Source organism: Mesoplodon bidens (assembly GCF_964165515.1).
Source record: "Mesoplodon bidens genome assembly, chromosome: 3".
In the NCBI taxonomy this organism is placed as follows: domain Eukaryota; kingdom Metazoa; phylum Chordata; class Mammalia; order Artiodactyla; family Ziphiidae; genus Mesoplodon; species Mesoplodon bidens.
Window position 1 is genome coordinate 87,070,635 of NC_138178.1, and position 19,832 is coordinate 87,090,466.

At 38.3% G+C, this 19,832-nt stretch overlaps 1 protein-coding gene across 1 annotated transcript in view; it reads left to right on the forward strand.

Annotated features, from left to right (window-relative positions):
- CEP152 (centrosomal protein 152) overlaps nt 1-19,832 on the forward strand; it is a 108,160-nt gene that overhangs the window by 49,420 nt on the left and 38,908 nt on the right. Inside the window, 5 exon segments of the mRNA XM_081228195.1 lie at nt 3,701-3,896; nt 9,454-9,576; nt 10,201-10,310; nt 11,069-11,197; nt 11,321-11,456. Coding sequence (XP_081084321.1) covers nt 3,701-3,896; nt 9,454-9,576; nt 10,201-10,310; nt 11,069-11,197; nt 11,321-11,456 — 694 coding nt within the window.

Sequence of the window (19,832 nt, forward strand, 5' to 3'; positions counted from 1 at the left end):
ATGTGTTGTGAATATTTTCCTCCACTCTATAGTTTATCTTATCATTTTCTTAATGGTATCTTTTGAAGAGCAAATATAAGTTTTTATGAATTCAGATTTATCAATTGTCTCATTTATAGTTCATGGTTTTTGTGTATTGTAACTCAGTGTTACAAAAATTTTCTGTTATGATTTTAGAAATTCGATAGTTTTAGCTCTTATATTTCCATTATGATCCATTATGAGTTAATTTTTTAGTATGGTGTGAGGGAAGGATTGAGGTTTATTTTTTTTCATTCCAGTACCCAATTGATCTAATCCCATTTGTCAGAAAAGCTTTTCTTTCCCAATTGAATTGCCTTGGTATCTTTGTTGATAATCAGTTGACCGTATGTTTGTGGGTCTATTTCTGTATTCTCCATTCTGTTCCAGTGATCTTTTTGGTGATAACAGTCTTGATACTGTAGCTTTATAGTTTTGAAATGGGTTGGATACATCCTTCAACTTTGTTGTTTTCAAAATTGAAACTATTCTAAGTTCTTTGCATTTCAAAATAAATTTTATGGTTAGCTTGTCAACTTCTACAAAAAATGTCCTCTGGAATTTTAATTTGAAACGTGTTGAATCTATAGATCAATTTTGGGAGAATTGACATCTTAAGATATTGCTATTTGTCAATTATATCTCGATAAAGCTGGGGGAATTAAAGAAATTGAGTTTTCCAATTTCTGAACATGCATGCTATACTTCTCTATTTAGGCCTTGTTCAGTTTCTCTCAGTAATGTTTAGTAGTTTTCAGTGTAGAGATCCCTTCGGTAGATATCATTTCCCTTTAGCTGAAGAACCTCCTCTGACATTTCTTCCAGAGCATGTCTGTTGGCAACAAATTATTAGTTTCCTTATATGAAAATGCCCTTATATTTGCTAATCGATTATAGAATTCCGGGTCAACTGTTCTTTTATTTCAGCGCTTTAAAGATATGCTCTTCCACTGTCTCTGGCCTCATTGGTTTCTGAAGAGAAATCTATTGTTATTTGAGTCATTGTTTCTGTATGGAATATGTAGTTTTTCTCCTGCTGTTTTCAAAAAAGATGTTTTTTCTTTTTTTTTTTTCAGTTTTCAGCAGTTTGATTACAATGTGTCTAAGTGTGTTTTTCTTTTAGTTTATTTCATTTGGGGTTCACTGAGCTTCTTGAAAATGTAAATTTATTATGTCTTTTACCAAGTTTGTGAAAATATTGACCATTATTTCTTCAAATATTTTTTCTGCCTCCTCTTTCTCCTCTCCTTCTCGTTCTCCAATTACACATAATGTTAAATCTTTTTATTTTGTCCCACAGTTCCCTGAGACACTGTTCATTTTTTTTTTCTGTTTTCATGTTAGATGATTGCTGTTGAACTATTTTCAAGTCCACTCATTCTTTCCCCTGTCATTTCTATTCTATTGAGCCTGTCCAATGAGGTGTTTTTTTGTTTAACTTTTAGGTATTGTATTTTCCAATGATAAAATTTCCATTTGGTTCTTCTAAAGTTTTTACTTCTCTGTTGAGAATTCCTATCTTTTCGTTCATTTCAAATATGTTTCCTTTACTCGTAAAGCATAGATACTTGCTGCTTTAAATTTTTAAAACTCTTTGTGATAGTTCCAGCATTTGGGCTTTCCTTGTTAGTTTTATGTTGAGTAATTTTAGATTGTATAGTAGACATTGTGATTTTTATGTTGTATAAAGACTTGTATGGGTGTTTCAAATCTTAGTTCATTTTTCCAAGCCTTTGCCACATTGGTTTGAATCTGTTCTGTGTATACACTTCTCAAGGGTTAGTCAGTGTGAGACTTGCGTGTGTGGTTCAAATTTCAGTTAAATTTCCAAGTCTTTGCTGGTTTGAGGGTCTGTTCTATGCATGCATAGTTCAGGGCTTACACTGAGGCTGTTTATACACAGAATCCAGTATTCCTTTCTCTGGTCCTCTCCTCCCCAGGAATCTTCCTGCACTCTCTCTTCATCATTGATTTTAGCAATGTGATGTTGATGTAGTTTATGGTGGTTTTCTTCATGTTTTTTGTGCTTGAGATTTATTGAGCTTCTAGGCTTTATGGGGTTTTAATTTTCAGGTAGTAGAAAAATTTTAATTGTTATTTTTTCAAATATTTTTTCTGTCCCCTCCCTACTTTTCTTCTGGGACTTAACTATAGTTAGGTTAGAAAAATTAATATACTCTATGTACTTCTGGTCTTCTTTCTCTGTGTGTTTAAATTTGCTGTGTCTTTATGTCTGTGGATCTTTACTTCTGCCATATTAAATATGCTGTTAATCTCATTCAGTATGTATATTTTTTCAGATGTTTTAATTTTTTGTCTCTGTAAGTCCAATCTGGGGCATAAAGTCTACTATTTCTCTCCTCATTGTTTTCATGTTTTTTTCTCTACCTTCTTGAACATATGGAGTGTACTTAATTGTACTACCTGTGTCATTCAGGTCAGTTTCTCCTGGTTATGGTTTGTATTTTCTTTCCTGCTTTATTTGTATGCTTGGTAAATTTTGATTGGATGCTGGACATTTTGAATTTTATGCTTTAGATTTCGGACTTTATTGTATTTTAAAGAATATTGTTATCCTTTTTCTGTGACACACTTAAGTTATCTGGAATTCATTTGATCCTTTCAAGACTTCTTTGTAGGCTTTGTTAGATCAGATTTAGAGCAGCCTTTAATCTGGGGCTAATTTGCCCTTATTACTAAGGCACTATTTGATGCTCTGTGAATTAGGAAGTCTTTCCACTATGGTTCATTTTCCTGTGGTTTTTTTCCTTGGCCTTGAGGTAATTTTCTCACATGCATCCACAGATCTCCAGAGCTCTCTTTCTGTGTAGCTACCTCTCCCACAGTATTTCTCTCCTCAGATTCTAGCAATTTTGGTTTCCCCATACTGAATTCTGCAACTCGGTGAGATTGCTGGACTCTGGGTTTCTTCTTTCTGTGCTACAGGCTGGAAATTCTCCAGGCAGAAAGCTGTAGCAATTATAGGGCTTACCTTGTTTGTTTTCCTTTTTTCAGGGATCACTCTCATGTGCTGCCTGTTGTCTAATGATTGAACACCACCATTTCATATATTTTATTTGGTTTTCTAGTTTTTTTAAGACAGGAAGATAAATCCGTTCCTTTTAATCCATTATGGCGAGGAACAGAAATATTCATTCCAATTTTTGAATGTATTGACAAACTAAAGTGGGGATTAAATTAGCATGGCATTTATTTTTGTTATTTTTTCTTTTTAGTTGCTCAGATATCCGCCTAGACTTGTGTTTTAGTAGAAGAGATACAGGAATTGTTGGTTAGGATGACTAGTGTTTTACTCTGCATTTCATCCTTTATTTTCACTTTGTTTCTCTTGGAGTAATGAAGGACATGTATATATAGCATGCAATTTACCAAAAATAAAAATGCATGTCATACTGAAGTTCGTATGGTTGAACTTTCAGTGAGGTAGCAGGACTAAGCTTAAGAAGCATCTTCCTGTGAATGAACTTATTTCTGTATATGGGGATGTATCAAAGGCAATATCCTGTGTATGACAAAACTTAAAATTGTTTTTGAAATACCAGTATATACTTGTATGGGTTACAAAACATGGTTACCACCGCAGCTAGTTGCTTTTAAGGAATAGCCGTGCTGGATTTGTTACTTGATTTAACCTTAGATATGATAATTTTTCCATTAGCATTGTACAGCAGGAAGACCCAGCTGAAGAGCTTTCCAAAGATGAGGTCATTCTGAAGCTGAAAGCAGAGGTGCAGCGTTTGCTGGGTAGCAACTCCGTGAAGCGTCATCTGGTGTCTCAGTTACAAAACGATCTCAAAGACTGTCATAAGAAAATCGAAGGTCTCCAAGTGGAGAAGGATGAAAGAAGCATCGAGGTAGAGTTTATAAAGCTAAAATGCCATTTTTGAAGACTTAATAAAGAACGCTTACAGTTTTCACATTTAAATTAAACTTTTGACTTTCAGGGATTCATTTGACTTTTTTTTTTTTTTTTAAGGCAGAATGTTTTATTTATTTATTTATTTATTTTACAAATGACTTTTATTTTATTTTTGGTCATGCCACGCAGCCTGTGGGATCTGAGTTCCCCGACCAGGGATCGAACCTGCGACCCCTGCAGTGGTAGCTCGGAGTCCTAACCACCGGACTGCCAGGGGATTCCCCATTTGCTTTTTTATAAGTAAAGTTTAAAGAAAGAAATGCCACTTAAAGGAATATACTTTCTGGTTACTCTTGGCACCTAGTAAATGAGATGCCAATTAGGTAAAATTCCTTAACCACAAATCCAAGGAAGCATTCTATGTAACAAGGTGTCTGCATTTCCTCAAGATTGGCTTGTACCAACAGTGCTTTAAAATCTAGTTAAATTCTCCACAGTGAAATCCTCTAGCATTTTGTCTGAGATTTCTCTGGCCCCTGTTCTTAAAATAATAGTCATTCTATATTTTAAAAAAATTAATTCTATGGTGATGGTGTTATAGGTGGGAAAGGTATGGAATCAGGTATGTCAGAGTCCTTGAAATCCACCTTTATATCCTTCAGTTAGCATCCTTGTTTTACAGATGAGGAAAATGAAGCTGGAGGAATTTGTGACCCTTCTGAGGTGAGAGTCAGTCTTTGGGCAAATTGAAACTAAAGTACTGGACTAATGAATAGGTCAAGGTTATTTCTCCAAGATCGTGCTGTCAGAGATCTTTAGGGTTGCCCTCCTTCAACAGCTGCCTTTTTCACCCTTCCTTATTTCTAAATCCCAACTCATTTCTATTCCCAGTAGAAAGTAATACATGAAAGACCTAGAAACAAAGAGGAAAGGGAAGGTGAAAAATGAATGTAGGTAGTGTATTCCTTTTTCTCCTGGATGGAAATGATATTCTACTTCCTACTTTGGTACTGTTTTATCTCCTGATCCTTAAACTAGGAGTTGTATTCATTAAAACAGTCCTATTAAAGCAAAGTGTACAAGATGTTCTCTGGTGTTTATTATTATGGAATTTTAATCGTGCCTAGTTTGCTTTCCAGAAATAATAGTGTGTTTTCACTGTGAAAGCCCTGCCTGGTTTGGTTCTTTCTTCTGAGTAACTACATTTGATGAGCACATTGATTTCATTGTTAATAACCAAATGAGAAATGGGAGAATGTGCTTTCCCCCAGCACATTTAACTTCTTTAAATCAAGCTGTTTTAGCTTTTTCCATATGTTTCTTATAAAGGATGGGAATGAAAACTTGCATTAGATTAGAGTTGAACAGTTTAATAAGCATTTTGGTGAGAGTGTGCTAAGAGTAGGAACCTGATTTTGAGTCTGAACCTTAGCTTAGGTATCTTGGTGCTTTCTTTGATTTGATATTGAAATCACTAGTGGCATTTGCTGTACAGATACACTTTCACATGTGTGGCAATTGCTGGTGGCTATTCCTTGTGTTGTTTTTAGCCTTTCCCTTTGCCTCCATACTCTATAGGCTGTTTCATCAGTGGATTGAAGGGAACTGTCTCATCTTTGAATACTCTTTTTGCCCAGCTAACCTTTTGCCATAGTGATTTCTCAGCAGTCTACATTTGGTTTTTCTTAAAGTGTGACTTCAGCGCTTGCTGGTTATGGCTGTTCTGCTTCACCTTACTATATAGGAATCTCTTGTGAGTATTGTCTTGATAATTCTCTACGTGTTTGCTCAGTAGATATTTGCTGAATTACTACACATATTGACCCACTTCCTAGATGGGGAAGAGGGAGAGGAAGTAGTAATTTAATCAACAGGTAGTCTTGAAATAAGCACTCAAGTTCACAGTCATCTAATTAGCAAATGACCACCATCAAACTTGGCCTTTGCCTCCTGTTTCCCACATCTTTTCTAATGGAGCTTTCTGTTTAGTCTGTAAAGTCAGAAAGCAGGGTTGGAGGTGTATGTGGAGGAAAAGCAAATCATTCAGTTTAAGCTTTTTTTTTTTTTTTTTTTTTTTAAGCTACTCTGTGCAAGGTCTTGTGGGATTCAGTGATGAAAGAAACAATGGCCCCCCCCAAAAGAAGAAACAATGGCTATTCCATGAATGAACTTAGAATCTAGAGCCTCACTATCCAATGGAAATATAATGATGCCACATATGTAACTTAAAATATCTAGTAGTCCCATTAAAATAGGTGAAATTGATTTTAATAATATATTTTATTTAACCTAGTATATACAAAATATTATCTTCTCAATATGTGATCAGTATAAAATTATTAATGAGATGGTTTATATATTTTATGCGTGTGCTAAGTCCTTGAAATCTGGCACATATTTTCTCCTTATCGCACATTTCTATTTGGACAAGTCACATTTCAAGTACCCAACAATCGTGTGTGCTTAATGGCTACCACAGTCAGTACTACTGATCTGTAAGGAGATGGACATGTTGTAACTTTGTGTAATAAGAATTATGCTAGGGCTTCCCTGGTGGCGCAGTGGTTGAGAGTCCGCCTGCCGATGCAGGGGACACGGGTTTGTGCCCCGGTCCGGGAAGATCCCACATGCCGCAGAGCAGCTGGGCCCGTGAGCCATAGCTGCTGAGCCTGTGCGTCCGGAGCCTGTGCTCCGCAACGGGAGAGGCCACAGCGGTGGGAGGCCCGCGTACCGCAAAAAAAAAAAAAAAAGAATTATGCTAATTACAAAGTGCTATTGAGAAGGAATAACTAACTGGGCTTGGGCGTGGGGATGAGGTGGTAAGGTAGCCCTAGTGAAGTCTGTGAGGAGGGAACATTTGACCTCTGTCCTGAAGGATAAATCCAGGCGGGAAGGTGGAAAGGGATATTTCGGCCTTGAGCAGAAGTATGTAAAAAGATGGAGCAAATAAGCTAGAAGTTTATATTATATAAACTCAGTCTTTCTGAAATCTTTAATGAGGCGAAAATCATTCAGTGTCTCAATATCGATGTTTAGAAAGAAGGATCATAGCTAGCATCAAATCCCGAGCTTAATGAAATGATGTTGAACTTCTGTGCTTGCTACAGGGCTGTTAAGAGAAAGAACACATTACTTTAAACTTCCCTGGATGCCGTTTTAAAGAGAACTAGGCCATCAAAATCCTAAAGCCTTTCTATGTGTTAAGAAGATATTTACTATGTAATCTTATTTGGCATGATTCTTTCATAAATGTTTTAAAGGTATTGATGTATTTATTGCTTTATACATACCTTATAGTACATTTTATATCTGTTTCTATCCATCTTATATAAAACAATTTAAAGTTATTACAGAGAGTCCATTTTTTTGCTTTCATGTCATGTGACTATTCATAGTACTGCTGTTTTATGACATTTCCAGGATAATATGTGGTGAAAGTGAGGAGTCTGCCCATACATAGCACTATACAGTGATTGGGGGTGGATCAAATACTATGCTGTTCATTCCAGTTGAACAACTGGGCCGTTAAGGCAGAATGTGGCAAAGGCCTTAGGAAAACCAGACTGGCTTACTATCAGTCAGGGACCACATCTACACTGAATTTTTTGTAAGCTTAAGAAATAAAACACAGAGGCTTTTCTGTGTCTGATACTTAATAGAGATCGTTACCTTACCACAAGCTGTGGTTAAAGCCATACTCTGATTCCAAGGGACTTGATAGGCAATGTTCAGTACCCAACTCAGAAGGGTCCTAGCTAGAATTTTTTGAGACATAGAAATTAGGAAGATAGTATGAGAGCTGGTATATTACATTTCTTGTTTTCTTGAATATAATGTCTTCAGTATTCCAGCTTTGGAGAGAGGTTTTATTGAAGCGTTCAAATTGTCCTTCTCTTTTGAAAGATCTTCATAAGAGTTTTGTGCTAACAAGTACTGCAAGTACCAAGTCCCTGTGTGCCTGCAATGTGAAAATATGTCAAAATTGAGTGTAATAGCTAGCCATGAAGATTGTTTTTTCAGTGTATCAATATGATGTTACTTTCATTCTTAGTAAAGAAACTCACCAGTGGGGAAGGAAGCACAAATGAATACTGTAAACTTTAAAAAGTAGAGGCTAAGTTAAAGAAAAAAAATGAAAGCCATTCTAATGAGTCAGTAAAATCCTTTAAAGTCTCATTAATACCCCCAAGTCTGGAGCAAAGCTAACAGGGTGGGTATTCTTAGCTCCTTTCTTTTCTGACTGGGGCAGGAGCAAGTGGCTTCTAGGAAATGATGGCAGGTGAACTGGGGAAAGTGCAACTTCCTTCTCTGAAGGAAGTGAAGACTGAACTGGAAGACTGAGCCAAAGCCTTGGCGTTCTGTCACCCCATGTAGGAATGAGATACACATACCTCCCTTTCCCCCAATGAGTAGAATGAACCTTGGTACAGAATATTTTTTAAACATTGAAGTAGAGAGCTCAGAGTTCAGGTAAATATAAAACCAACAGGTCAAATAGAGTGGATATTAAAAAAAAAATCTTTGACCTCTTCAATGAACAAGGAACTTATAAAAATGGATAAAACACTTAGATGGTAAGAGGAAAATGCAAAGTTATATATATATGGAAAGATGAAAAACAAATGAACAATGAAGGCATGTAAGAGGTTCCACAAATGCAAATGAAAAAATTGTTGGAGACCCTTTTCCCCATCAAACACAATAATCATTCAAAGACAGTCACTGCCATTGGAGGTAAAGAGAGCTGGACAGACTCTTGCACTACCTGACAGGATACATTTGTATGAACTTTCTGGAAACTATTTACCAAAGTCCGTCATCATTGTGTACCTATTGAATAAAATGTATGAGTTAACACTGATTAAATACAGAAATATAATAGATGCTAAACCTAGTGGGTGAGAGTATGATGAGAAATAGAATGTTTGCATAGTCTCAAAATGTCTCCCCATAAGATATTAATACTTACTATTAACTGCAAAACAGTAACTTTACAATGGAAATGCCTGCAGACAGAACCTTCGACCTTTATCAGCTGATCATCACCAGTGATGAGACATATTGATGTCATATGTCTCCTAAAAACACACACACATCACTTCTGTGGCATTCATGCCAAAAATGCATAAAGTGAATTTAATAACGAAGTAACATCAGTAAAACTAAATGATTAGTATAGGTACTCTTCAAAAATGTCATGGGTTCGAAAGACAAAGACTGAAGAACTCGCCTAGATTGGAGGACACTAATGAGACGTGACAACTGCAGGCAATGTGAAATTGTAGACTGTATCCTGAACCAGGAAAAGGATGTTAGAGGAAAACTGGAACATTTTGTATAAGGTCTATGGATTGGGTAATAGTATTGCATCCTAGTTAATTTCCTGGCTTTGATAATTGTACTGTGGTTATATTGGGGGACAGTAATAAAAGGTATATGGCAATTATTTGTACTCTTTTTGCAATTTCTTTGTAAGTATGAAATTATTACAAAACTAGTACTTAAAATTTTTTATAAACCTGAAAAATTTCTGACTTCCTTTCAACATTTAGACTAAAACAGATACCTCAGAAAAACCAACTAATCAAGTATGGCCTGACTCTTCCGATATGACTGTCAAAGATGATATTCTGCGACTTAAAAGTGAAATTCAGGTTTTACAGCAACGAAATCAGGTGATTAAAAAACTTTCCTCTATTTCGTGAGAATTCTCATGACCTCATTCAAAGGACTTTTCAAAAATACAGAGGCAATATGAGTTAGTGGACAAATACATTAGCAGGTGATTAAGGATTCCAGTTATTTCCTTTTACTGCTGGTCATGGGGTAGTATTTTCATCGGAAGGTAAGTTAGTATAATTCCAGTTTTCTGGAATTCCTCTAATTTTCTAGGAATTCAGTATTCCTCTAATAGCATGGCTAATAGAGGTATTCTTTCCTGCTTAGGCAGCCCTTGACCAGAAAGTAAAACCGTGCTTATTTATATGGTTGGGAAGATTATCGTATTCTAAGATTTATCATAAAGCATCAGTTAACCAATACTTCTCTGGTTGAATGTTTTCATACATTTCAAAATAAATACAGAATTTTAACCTTTACTCCTATCAGAAAGCTACTTGACAAATAAATGAATCTATACTCTTACAAGGCATGAAGAGACTTTTATGGAATTATGAAAATGATATTATGTCAAATAATGTTATAGGGAAAGAGATAAAGCACAGACGATATCAGAAAATGAGATTAGTCAATAAAGATGATGGGTATTTCCTCTAAATACTTTATTCTTTTGTATTTAGGAGCTTAAAGAAACTGAAGAAAAACTGAGAAATACGAATCAAGACTTATGCAATCAAATGAGACAAATGGTACAAGATTTTGACCGTGATAAACAAGAAGCTGTGGATAGGTGAGGTCTAGACAGAGGCCTGATGTCTGTCTTCTGGGCTCTCTTTCCCTTCTCTCTCCCGATAACGCCCCCCCAAAAAAGATTCGAGAGAAATGATGGTTTGAACCCTCCCTATTGAGATCATAAATTGGAGAAGATGAATCCCTGGTTTCTCAGATTAGAATTTGGAACACATTTTCCATAGAGATACTGTTATGTAATAATATGTACTGTTATGTAATGAGTTGAGTCCTACAGAACCATCCAAACTGTAGTTCATTGAAATAGTAGAGCTTAGTGGCTTAACTGTTTTTTATAAGGAAGAAACCTGTGGGAGGAAATATGTCTTCTAAATAGGAAATCATGGACTTGGAAACAGACTTTTGGAACGTAACTTACATGTGAGTTGGTTACTTTAGTATTTGTGTTTAATATAAGATAACTTGGAACCACACTCTATTATTTCAATTAGTTTTTTATAAACAGAGGTTCTCAACACAGACTATTATACTCTGTTTGAAGGACTGGGGCATTTCTCACATCCAGGTTTCTAATTTTTCTCTAGAAACATTTGAAGAAAGAAAATTTTGAAGATTCTCATAAGGTCATCTATTGAAAGCTAATTATTAGCACTTTGGGTTGGGGAAGACCAATATGATCTTAACTGTACTTTGCACTAGAAGGAGGGAGTGGGAAGGAACGAGGGAAACCAGTTCGTCTTGGTGTTTCTGGTAGTGCTGGCCCTGCCTTAGATTCCGCTGTCTGCTGTCTGTTTCTAGGTGTGAGAGGACTTACCAGCAACACCATGAAGCCATGAAAGCCCAAATACGTGAAAGCCTGTTAGCAAAGCATGCTTTGGAGAAGCAACAGCTCTTTGAGCTTTATGAGGGAGCTCACTTGCGACTTAGGTGAGAGTGAAAGAGTTTAGCTGCCCCTGAAGCTGTAGAGACAACATTCTCTTATTCCATTGTTTAGAAGAAAATTGTCTGTTCTGCAGCCTTATATTTAGTTGCTGGTTTTGTGTGTCCAAGGTCTGACTTAGACAAGGTGATTAAGGAGATGGCGGCCGTGCAGGAATGTTACCTGGAAGTGTGCAGAGAGAAAGATAATCTAGAAGCAACTCTCAAGAAGACCATGGAAAAGGAGCAACAGGCTCAAGAGAAGAAGGTACAGGACAAGTTCGTGTTGTGTTCACTTCATTTCGTTTCTCACTGAAACAAGTACACCCACTCTCCTGTGAAGTCTGCCTTCTGTAGAAGTCTTCACGTTTGGCTGTTTCACACTAATTCAGCTCACAAAGTACAGTAAATATTGAAATGATTGTAAAAGCCCTAGCAGAAAATGGCATACCCATAGGAGAAAGTGATTCGTCCCTTTAGGTTTATTCTAAGAGGCAAAAGAGAGTTTTAAAAATAAGCAAGGTGGACCCGAGTACTTTGAGTCTGAAACCCAGGGATCCTCGTTTTGTATGTTTGTTTGCTGCCCAAGTGATTCTATACAGTCCTGTGTGCACTTCACGGACGTTTTCCTCTGACCCATTTCTGTCAGAACTTAAGCGTCCTTTTATTTTGAGGAAAAGGGCAGGAGTTTGAACTTGGGTCTCATGATAGGGAATGTGGGGATGTGGAGCTGTGGAGAGGAAGGTCGGTGTGAGTGTGGCCTCTTTCCAGGGAGTTCTCATCATTCAGGGAAGCTGGAGGGGCTGCAGTATCCTCTCTACTCCTGCCTGAATCTTCCAGGTTGCCCTTGGTGAGTGTCCAGGAGTGAAATCACACGTAAACAGTTGCCCCTCCTGTCTTCTTCCTTGTCCTGGCTCAAGCCTCATCCAGACACACGTCTGCCTCTCCCTTCCCCTTGGGACCAGCCTGCAGACCACAATTTGAAAGCCACCTGCATCAAGATTAGACAATATTTTTAAAGGCTCGAGTAAATGTTCTATATACAAAGGTTTCTGAGTAAGTTATAGTGAAGCTGACTGTGGCTACCACAGACTTAAAGAGCAGGTGAGGAATCCAGGTCACTTAACATTTTGATTATTTTTGAATAGATTAATATGGTAGAAAAACATGCCATGTATACATACCATCTAGTGGAAAAAGAGCTAAGGGGAGCTGTTTTAGTTAGTGCCAGCAGTATGAAAGTTAGAAGGGATCTTAAATTACCTAGAAATTAAAGACTTAGCTCAGTAATGTTTAAAAAAATTAAAATAGAGAGAAGATCTAGTGTGATTCCTTTCTTTCTTTCTTTAAATATATAAATTGGCAAGAACATAAGAGCAGTTCTCTCAAAGAGGTCATTCTTTTCAGGAATATATTTCCTGGTACTTTTAAAAGAATCAATTTGGCTGTAAAATTGAATCTCACGTAATTGGTCAGTTGCAGTTAATAGCTGCTACTGACTGATATTTTGGCTCATGAATGCTTGTGCACTGGGGCAAAAAGGAAAGTTAAAACTGCTATTTGGCCCTTCCAAAAAAACTTACAGGTTAAATTTTTTTTTTAATTTTTAAATTGCCATCCAGTAAAATTGACTCTTTTTCATTTGTTGTCCAGTTTTATAAATTTTTAACCCATGTATGGATTGAAACAGAATAGTTTCATCACCCTAAAAAACTCCCTTGTGCCATCCCCTTGTAGTTATACCCATCCCCCCACTTAAAGGGCCAGTGTACTTAAAGCGTTAAAAATTTAATTTCTTCCTTCTCTGGGAATCCTTTAGTTTTTTATTTAGATTTATCCAAGCTCTTTATAAAGCTTAATAGTCTTCATAAGCCTATTAAACTCGAGCAAGGTAGGGAACTGTTAGGGTAGTCCTTCTCTGCAAGACATAAGCCATTTTCCCTGCAGTTGATCTTCAGGTCTGCAGCTTTGGATACAGACTGTATAAGAAGGGCAATGCCGAGAGTCCCTGGTTGTATTTTCCTGTTTCATATGTGCTCTTTTCTTTCTTTTTTTTTTTTTTTATGATGAGTCCTTTCTTGATATTTCTTTTTTTTTATTTTTATTTTTTATTTTTTGCTTTATAACAAATTTAATCAGTTATATATATACATATGTTCCCATATCCCCTCCCTTTTGTGTCTCCCTCCCACCCTCCCTATCCCACCCCTCCAGGCGGTCACAAAGCAACGAGCTGATCTCCCTGTGCTATGCGGCTGCTTCCCACTAGCTATCTACCTTACGTTTGGTAGTGTATATATGTCCATGCCGCTCTTTCACTTTGTCACAGCTTACCCTCCCCCCTCCCCATATCCTCAAGTCCATTCTCTAGTAGGTCTGTGTCTTTATTCCTGTCTTACCCCTATGTTCTTCATGACATTTTTTTTTCTTAAATTCCATATATATGTGTCAGCATACAGTATTTGTCTTTCTCTTTCTGACTTACTTCACTCTGTATGACAGACTCTAGGTCCATCCACCTCATTACAAATAGCTCAATTTCATTTCTTTTTATGGCTGAGTAATATTCCATTGTATATATGTGCCACATCTTCTTTACCCATTCATCCGATGATGGACACTTAGGTTGTTTCCATCTCCGGGCTATTGTAAATAGGGCTGCTATGAACATTTTGGTACATGACTCTTTGAATTATGGTTTTCTCAGGGTATATGCCCAGTAGTGGGATTGCTGGGTCATATGGTAGTTCTATTTGTAGTTTTTTAAGGAACCTCCATACGGTTCTCCATAGTGGCTGTACCAATTCACATTCCCACCAGCAGTGCAAGAGTGTTCCCTTTTTTCCACACCCTCTCCAGCATTTATTGTTTCTAGATTTTTTGATGATGGCCATTCTGACTGGTGTGAGATGATATCTCATTGTAGTTTTGATTTGCATTTCTCTAATGAGTAAAGATGTTGAGCATCCTTTCATGTGTTTGTTGGCAGTCTGTATATCTTCTGTGGAGAAATGTCTATTTTAGGTCTTCTGCCCATTTTTGGATTGGGTTGTTTGTTTTTTTGTTATTGAGCTGCATGAGCTGCTTATAAATTTTGGAGATTAATCCTTTGTCAGTTGCTTCATTTGCAAATATTTTCTCCCATTCTGAGGGTTGTCTTTTGGTCTTGTTTATGGTTTCCTTTGCTGTGCAAAAGCTTTTCAGTTTCATTAGGTCCCATGTGTTTATTTTTGTCTTTATTTCCATTTCTCTAGGAGGTGGGTCAAAAAGGATCTTACTGTGATTTATGTCATAGAGTGTTCTGCCTATGTTTTCCTCTAAGAGTTTGATAGTGTCTGGCCTTACATTTAGGTCTTTAATCCATTTTGAGCTTATTTTTGTGTATGGTGTTAGGGAGTGATCTAATCTCATACTTTTACATGTCCCTATCCAGTTTGCCCAGCACCACGTATTGAAGAGACTGTCCTTTCTCCACTGTACATTCCTGCCTCCTTTAACAAAGATAAGGTGACCATATGTCCGTGGGTTTATCTCTGGGCTTTCTATCCTGTTCCATTGATCTATCTTTCTGTTTTTGTGCCAATACCATACTGTCTTGATTACTGTAGCTTTGTAGTATAGTCTGAAGTCAGGGAGCCTGATCCCTCCAGCTCCATTTTTCGTTCTCAAGATTGCTTTGGCTATTCGGGGTCTTTTGTGTTTCCATACAAATTGTGAAATTTTTTGTTCTAGTTCTGTGAAAAATGCCAGTGGTAGTTTGATAGGGATTGCATTGAATCTGTAGATTGCTTTGGGTAGTAGAGTCATTTTCACAATGTTGATTCTTCCAATCCAAGAACGTGGTACATCTCTCCATCTATTTGTATCATCTTGAATTTCTTTCATCAGTGTCGTATAGTTTTCTGCATACAGGTCTTTTGTCTCCTTAGGTAGGTTTATTCCTAGATATTTTATTCTTTTTGTTGCAGTGGTAAATGGGAGTGTTTCCTTGATTTCACTTTCAGATTTTTCATCATTAGTATATAGGAATGCCAGAGATTTCTGTGCATTAATTTTGTATCCTGCAACTTTACCAAATTCATTGATTAGCTCTAGTAGTTTTCTGGTAGCATCTTTAGGATTCTCTATGTATAGTATCATGTCATCTGCAAACAGTGACAGCGTTACTTCTTCTTTTCCGATTTGGATTCCTTTTATTTCCTTTTCTTCTCTGATTGCTGTGGCTAAAACTTCCAAAACTAGGTTGAATAAGAGTGGTGAGAGTGGGCAACCTTGTCTTGTTCCTGATCTTAGTGGAAATGGTTTCAGTTTCTCACCATTGAGGACGATGCTGGCTGTGGGTTTGTCATATATGGCCTTTATTATGTTGAGGAAAGTTCCCTCTATGCCTACTTTGTGCAGGGTTTTTATCAAAAATGGGTGTTGAATTTTGTTGAAAGCTTTCTCTGCATCTATTGAGATGATCATATGGTTTTTCTCCTTCAATTTGTTAATATGATGTATCACGTTGATTGATTTGCGTATATTGAAGAATCCTTGCATTCCTGGAATAAACCCCACTTGATCATGGTGTATGATCCTTTTAACGTGCTGTTGGATTCTGTTTGCTAGTATTTTGTTGAGGATTTTTGCATCTATGTTCATCAGTGATATTGGCCTGTAGTTTTCTTTCTTTGTGACATCCTTGTCTGGTTTTGGTATCAAGGTCATGGTGGCCTCGTAGAATGAGTTTGGGAGTGTTCCTCCCTCTGCTATATTTTGGAAGAGTTTGAGAAGGATAGGTGTTAGCTCTTCTTTAAATGCTTGATAGAATTCGCCTGTGAAGCCATCTGGTCCTGGGCTTTTGTTTGTTGGAAGATTTTTTGTCACAGTTTCAATTTCAGTGCTTGTGATTGGTCTGTTCATATGTTCTATTTCTTCCTGATTCAGTCTTGGCAGTTGTGCATTTCTAAGGATTTGTCCATTTCTTCCAGGTTGTCCATTTTATTGGCATAGAGTTGCTTATAGTAATCTCTCATGATCTTTTGTATTTCTGCAGTGTCAGTTGTTACTTCTCCTTTTTCATTTCTAATTCTATTGATTTGAGTCTTCTCCCTTTTTTTCTTGATGGGTCTGTCTAATGGTTTATCAATTTTGTTTATCTTCTCAAAGAACCAGCTTTTAGTTTTATTGATCTGTGCTATCGTTTCCTTCATTTCTTTTTCATTTATTTCTGATCTGATTTTTATGATTTCTTTCCTTCTGCTAACTTTGGGATGTTTTTGTTCTTCTTTCTCTAATTGCTTTAGGTGCAAGGTTAGGTTGTTTATTCGAGAAGTTTCCTGTTTCTTAAGGTGGGATTGTATTGCTATAAACTTCCCTCTTAGAACTGCTTTTGCTGCATCCCATAGGTTTTGGGTCGACGTGTCTCCATTGTCATTTGTTTCTAGGTATTTTTTAATTTCCTCTTTGATTTCTTCAGTGATCACTTCATTATTAAATAGTGTATTGTTTAGCCTCCATGTGTTTGTATTTTTTACAGCTCTTTTCCTGTAATTGATATCTAGTCTCATAGCATTGTGGTTGGAAAAGATACTTGATACAATTTCAATTTTCTTAAATTTACCAAGGCTTGATTTGTGACCCAAGATATGATCTATCCTGGAGAATGTTCCATGAGCACTTGAGAAAAATGTGTATTCTGTTGTTTTTGGATGGAATGTCCTATAAATATCAATTAAGTCCATCTTGTTTAATGTATCATTTAAAGCTTGTGTTTCCTTATTTATTTTCATTTTGGAAGATCTGTCCATTGGTGAAAGTGGGGTGTTAAAGTCCCCTACTATGAGTGTGTTACTGTCGATTTCTCCTTTTATGGCTGTTAGTATTTGCCTTATGTATTGAGGTGCTCCTATGTTGGGTGCATAAATATTTACAATTGTTATGTCTTCTTCTTGGATTGATCCCTTGATCATTATGTAGTGTCCTTCTTTGTCTCTTCTAGTAGTCTTTATTTTAAAGTCTATTTTGTCTGATATGAGAATTGCTACTCCAGCTTTCTTTTGGTTTCCATTTGCATGGAATATCTTTTTCCATCCCCTTACTTTCAGTCTGTATGTATCTCTAGGTCTGAAGTGGGTCTCTTGTAGACAGCATATATATGGGTCTTGTTTTTGTATCCATTCAGCCAATCTGTGTCTTTTGGTGGGAGCATTTAGTCCATTTACATTTAAGGTAATTATCGATATGTATGTTCCTATTCCCATTTTCTTAATTGTTTTGGGTTCATTATTGTAGGTCTTTTCCTTCTGTTGTGTTTCTTGCCTAGAGAAGTTCCTTTAGCATTTGTTGTAAAGCTGGTTTGGTGGTGCTGAACTCTCTCAGCTTTTGCTTGTCTGTAAACGTTTTAATTTCTCCATCAAATCTGAATGAGATCCTTGCTGGGTAGAGTAATCTTGGTTGCAGGTTTTTCTCCTTCATCACTTTAAAATTATGTCCTGCCACTCCCTTCTGGCTTGTAGAGTTTCTGCTGAGAGATCAGCTGTTATCCTGATGGGGATTCCCTTGTGTGTTATTTGTTGTTTTTGCCTTGCTGCTTTTAATATGATTTCTTTGTGTTTAATTTTTGACAGTTTGATTAATATGTGTCTTGGTGTATCTCTCCTTGGATTTATTCTGTATGGGACTCTCTGTGCCTCCTGGACTTGATTAACTATTTCCTTTCCCATATTAGGGAAGTTTTCAACTATAATCTCTTCCAATATTTTCTCAGTCCCTTTCTTTTTCTCTTCTTCTTCTGGAACCCCTATAATTCGAATGTTGGTGCGTTTAATGTTGTCCCAGAGGTCTCTGAGACTGTCCTCTGTTCTTTGCATTCTTTTTTCTTTATTTTGCTCTGCAGCAGTTATTTCTGTTATTTTATCTTCCACCTCACTTATCCGTTCTTCTGCCTCAGTTATTCTGCTATTGATCCCATCTAGAGTATTTTTTATTTCATTTATTGTGTTTTTAATCGATGCTTGATTCATCTTTAGTTCTTCTAGGTCCTTGTTAACTGTTTCTTGCATTTTGTCTATTCTATTTCCAAGATTTTGGATCTGGGAAATAGAATCTTGTATCATCTTTACCATCATTATTCTGAATTCTTTTTCAGGTAGACTGCCTATTTCCTCTTCATTTGTTAGGTCTGGTGGGTTTTTACCTTGCTCCTTCATCTGCTGTGTGTTTCCCTGTCTTCTCATTTTGCTTCACTTACTGTGTTTGGGATCTCCTTTTCACAGGCTGCAAGTTCGTAGTTCCCGTTGTTTTTGGTGTCTGTCCCCAGTGGCTAAGGTTGGTTTAGTGGGTTGTGTAGGCTTCCTGGTGGAGGGGACTAGTGCCTGTGTTCTGGTGGATGAGGCTGGATCTTGTCTTTCTGGTGGGCAGGTCCACGTCTGGTGGTGTGCTTTGGGGTGTCTGCGGACTTTTTATGATTTTAGGCCACCTCTCTGCTAATGGGTGGCGTTGTGTTCCTGTCTTGCTAGTTGTTTGGCATAGGGTGTCCAGCACTGTAGCTTGCTGGTCGTTGAGTGAAGCTGGGTGCTGGTGTTGAGATGGAGATCTCTGGAAGATTTTCGCCGTTTGATATTATGTGGAGCTGGGAGGTCTCTTGTGGACCAGTGTCCTGAAGTTGGCTCTCCCACCTCAGAGGCCCAGCACTGACTCCTGGCTCCTCAATATGGGATGATTTGTTGTCTATTCATGTATTCCACAGATGCAGGGTCCATCAAGTTGATTGTGGAGCTTTAATCCGCTGCTTCTGAGGCTGCTGGGAGAGGTTTCCCTTTCTCTTCTTTGTTCTCACAGCTCCTGGGTCTCAGCTTTGGATTTGGCCCCGCCTCTGCGTGTAGTTCGCCGGAGGGCGTCTGTTCTTCGCTCAGACAGGACAGGGTTAAAGGAGCAGCCTCTTCGGGGACTCTGGCTCACTCAGGCCGGGCGGGAGGGAGGGGCACTTAGTGCGGGGCGAGCCTGCAGCGGCAGAGGCCGGCGTGACGTTGCACCAGCCCGAGGCGTGCCGTGCGTTCTCCCAGGGAAGTCGCCCCTGGATCCCCGGACCCCGGCAGTGGCGGGCTGCACAGGCTCCCGGAAGGGCGGCGTGGACAGTGACCTGTGCTCGCACACAGGCTTCTTGGCGGCGGCAGCAGCAGCCCCAGCGTCCCACGCCCGTCACTGGGCTCCGCGCTTTCAGTCGCGACTCGCTCCCGTCTGTGGAGCCCCTTTAAGCAGCGCTCTTAATCCCCTCTCCTCGCGCACCAGGAAACCAAGAGGGAAGAAAAAGTCTCTTGCCTCTTCGGCAGCTCCAGAGTTTTCCCGGACTCCCTCCCGGCTAGCTGTGGCACATTAGCCCCCTTCAGGCTGAGTTCTCGCCGCCAGCCCCAGTCCTCTCCCTGCGCTCTGACCGAAGCCCGAGCCTCAGCTTCCAGCGCCGCCCGCCCCGGCGGGCGAGCAGACAAGCCTCTCGGGCTGGTGAGTGCCGCTCGGCACCAATCCTCTGTGCGGGAATCTCTCCGCTTTGCCCTACCCAGGTATTTGGGGAGTTTCTTGCCTTTTGGGAGGTCTGGAGTCTTCTGCCAGCGTTCAGTAGGTGTTCTGTAGGAGTTGTTCCACGTGTAGCTGTATTTCTGGT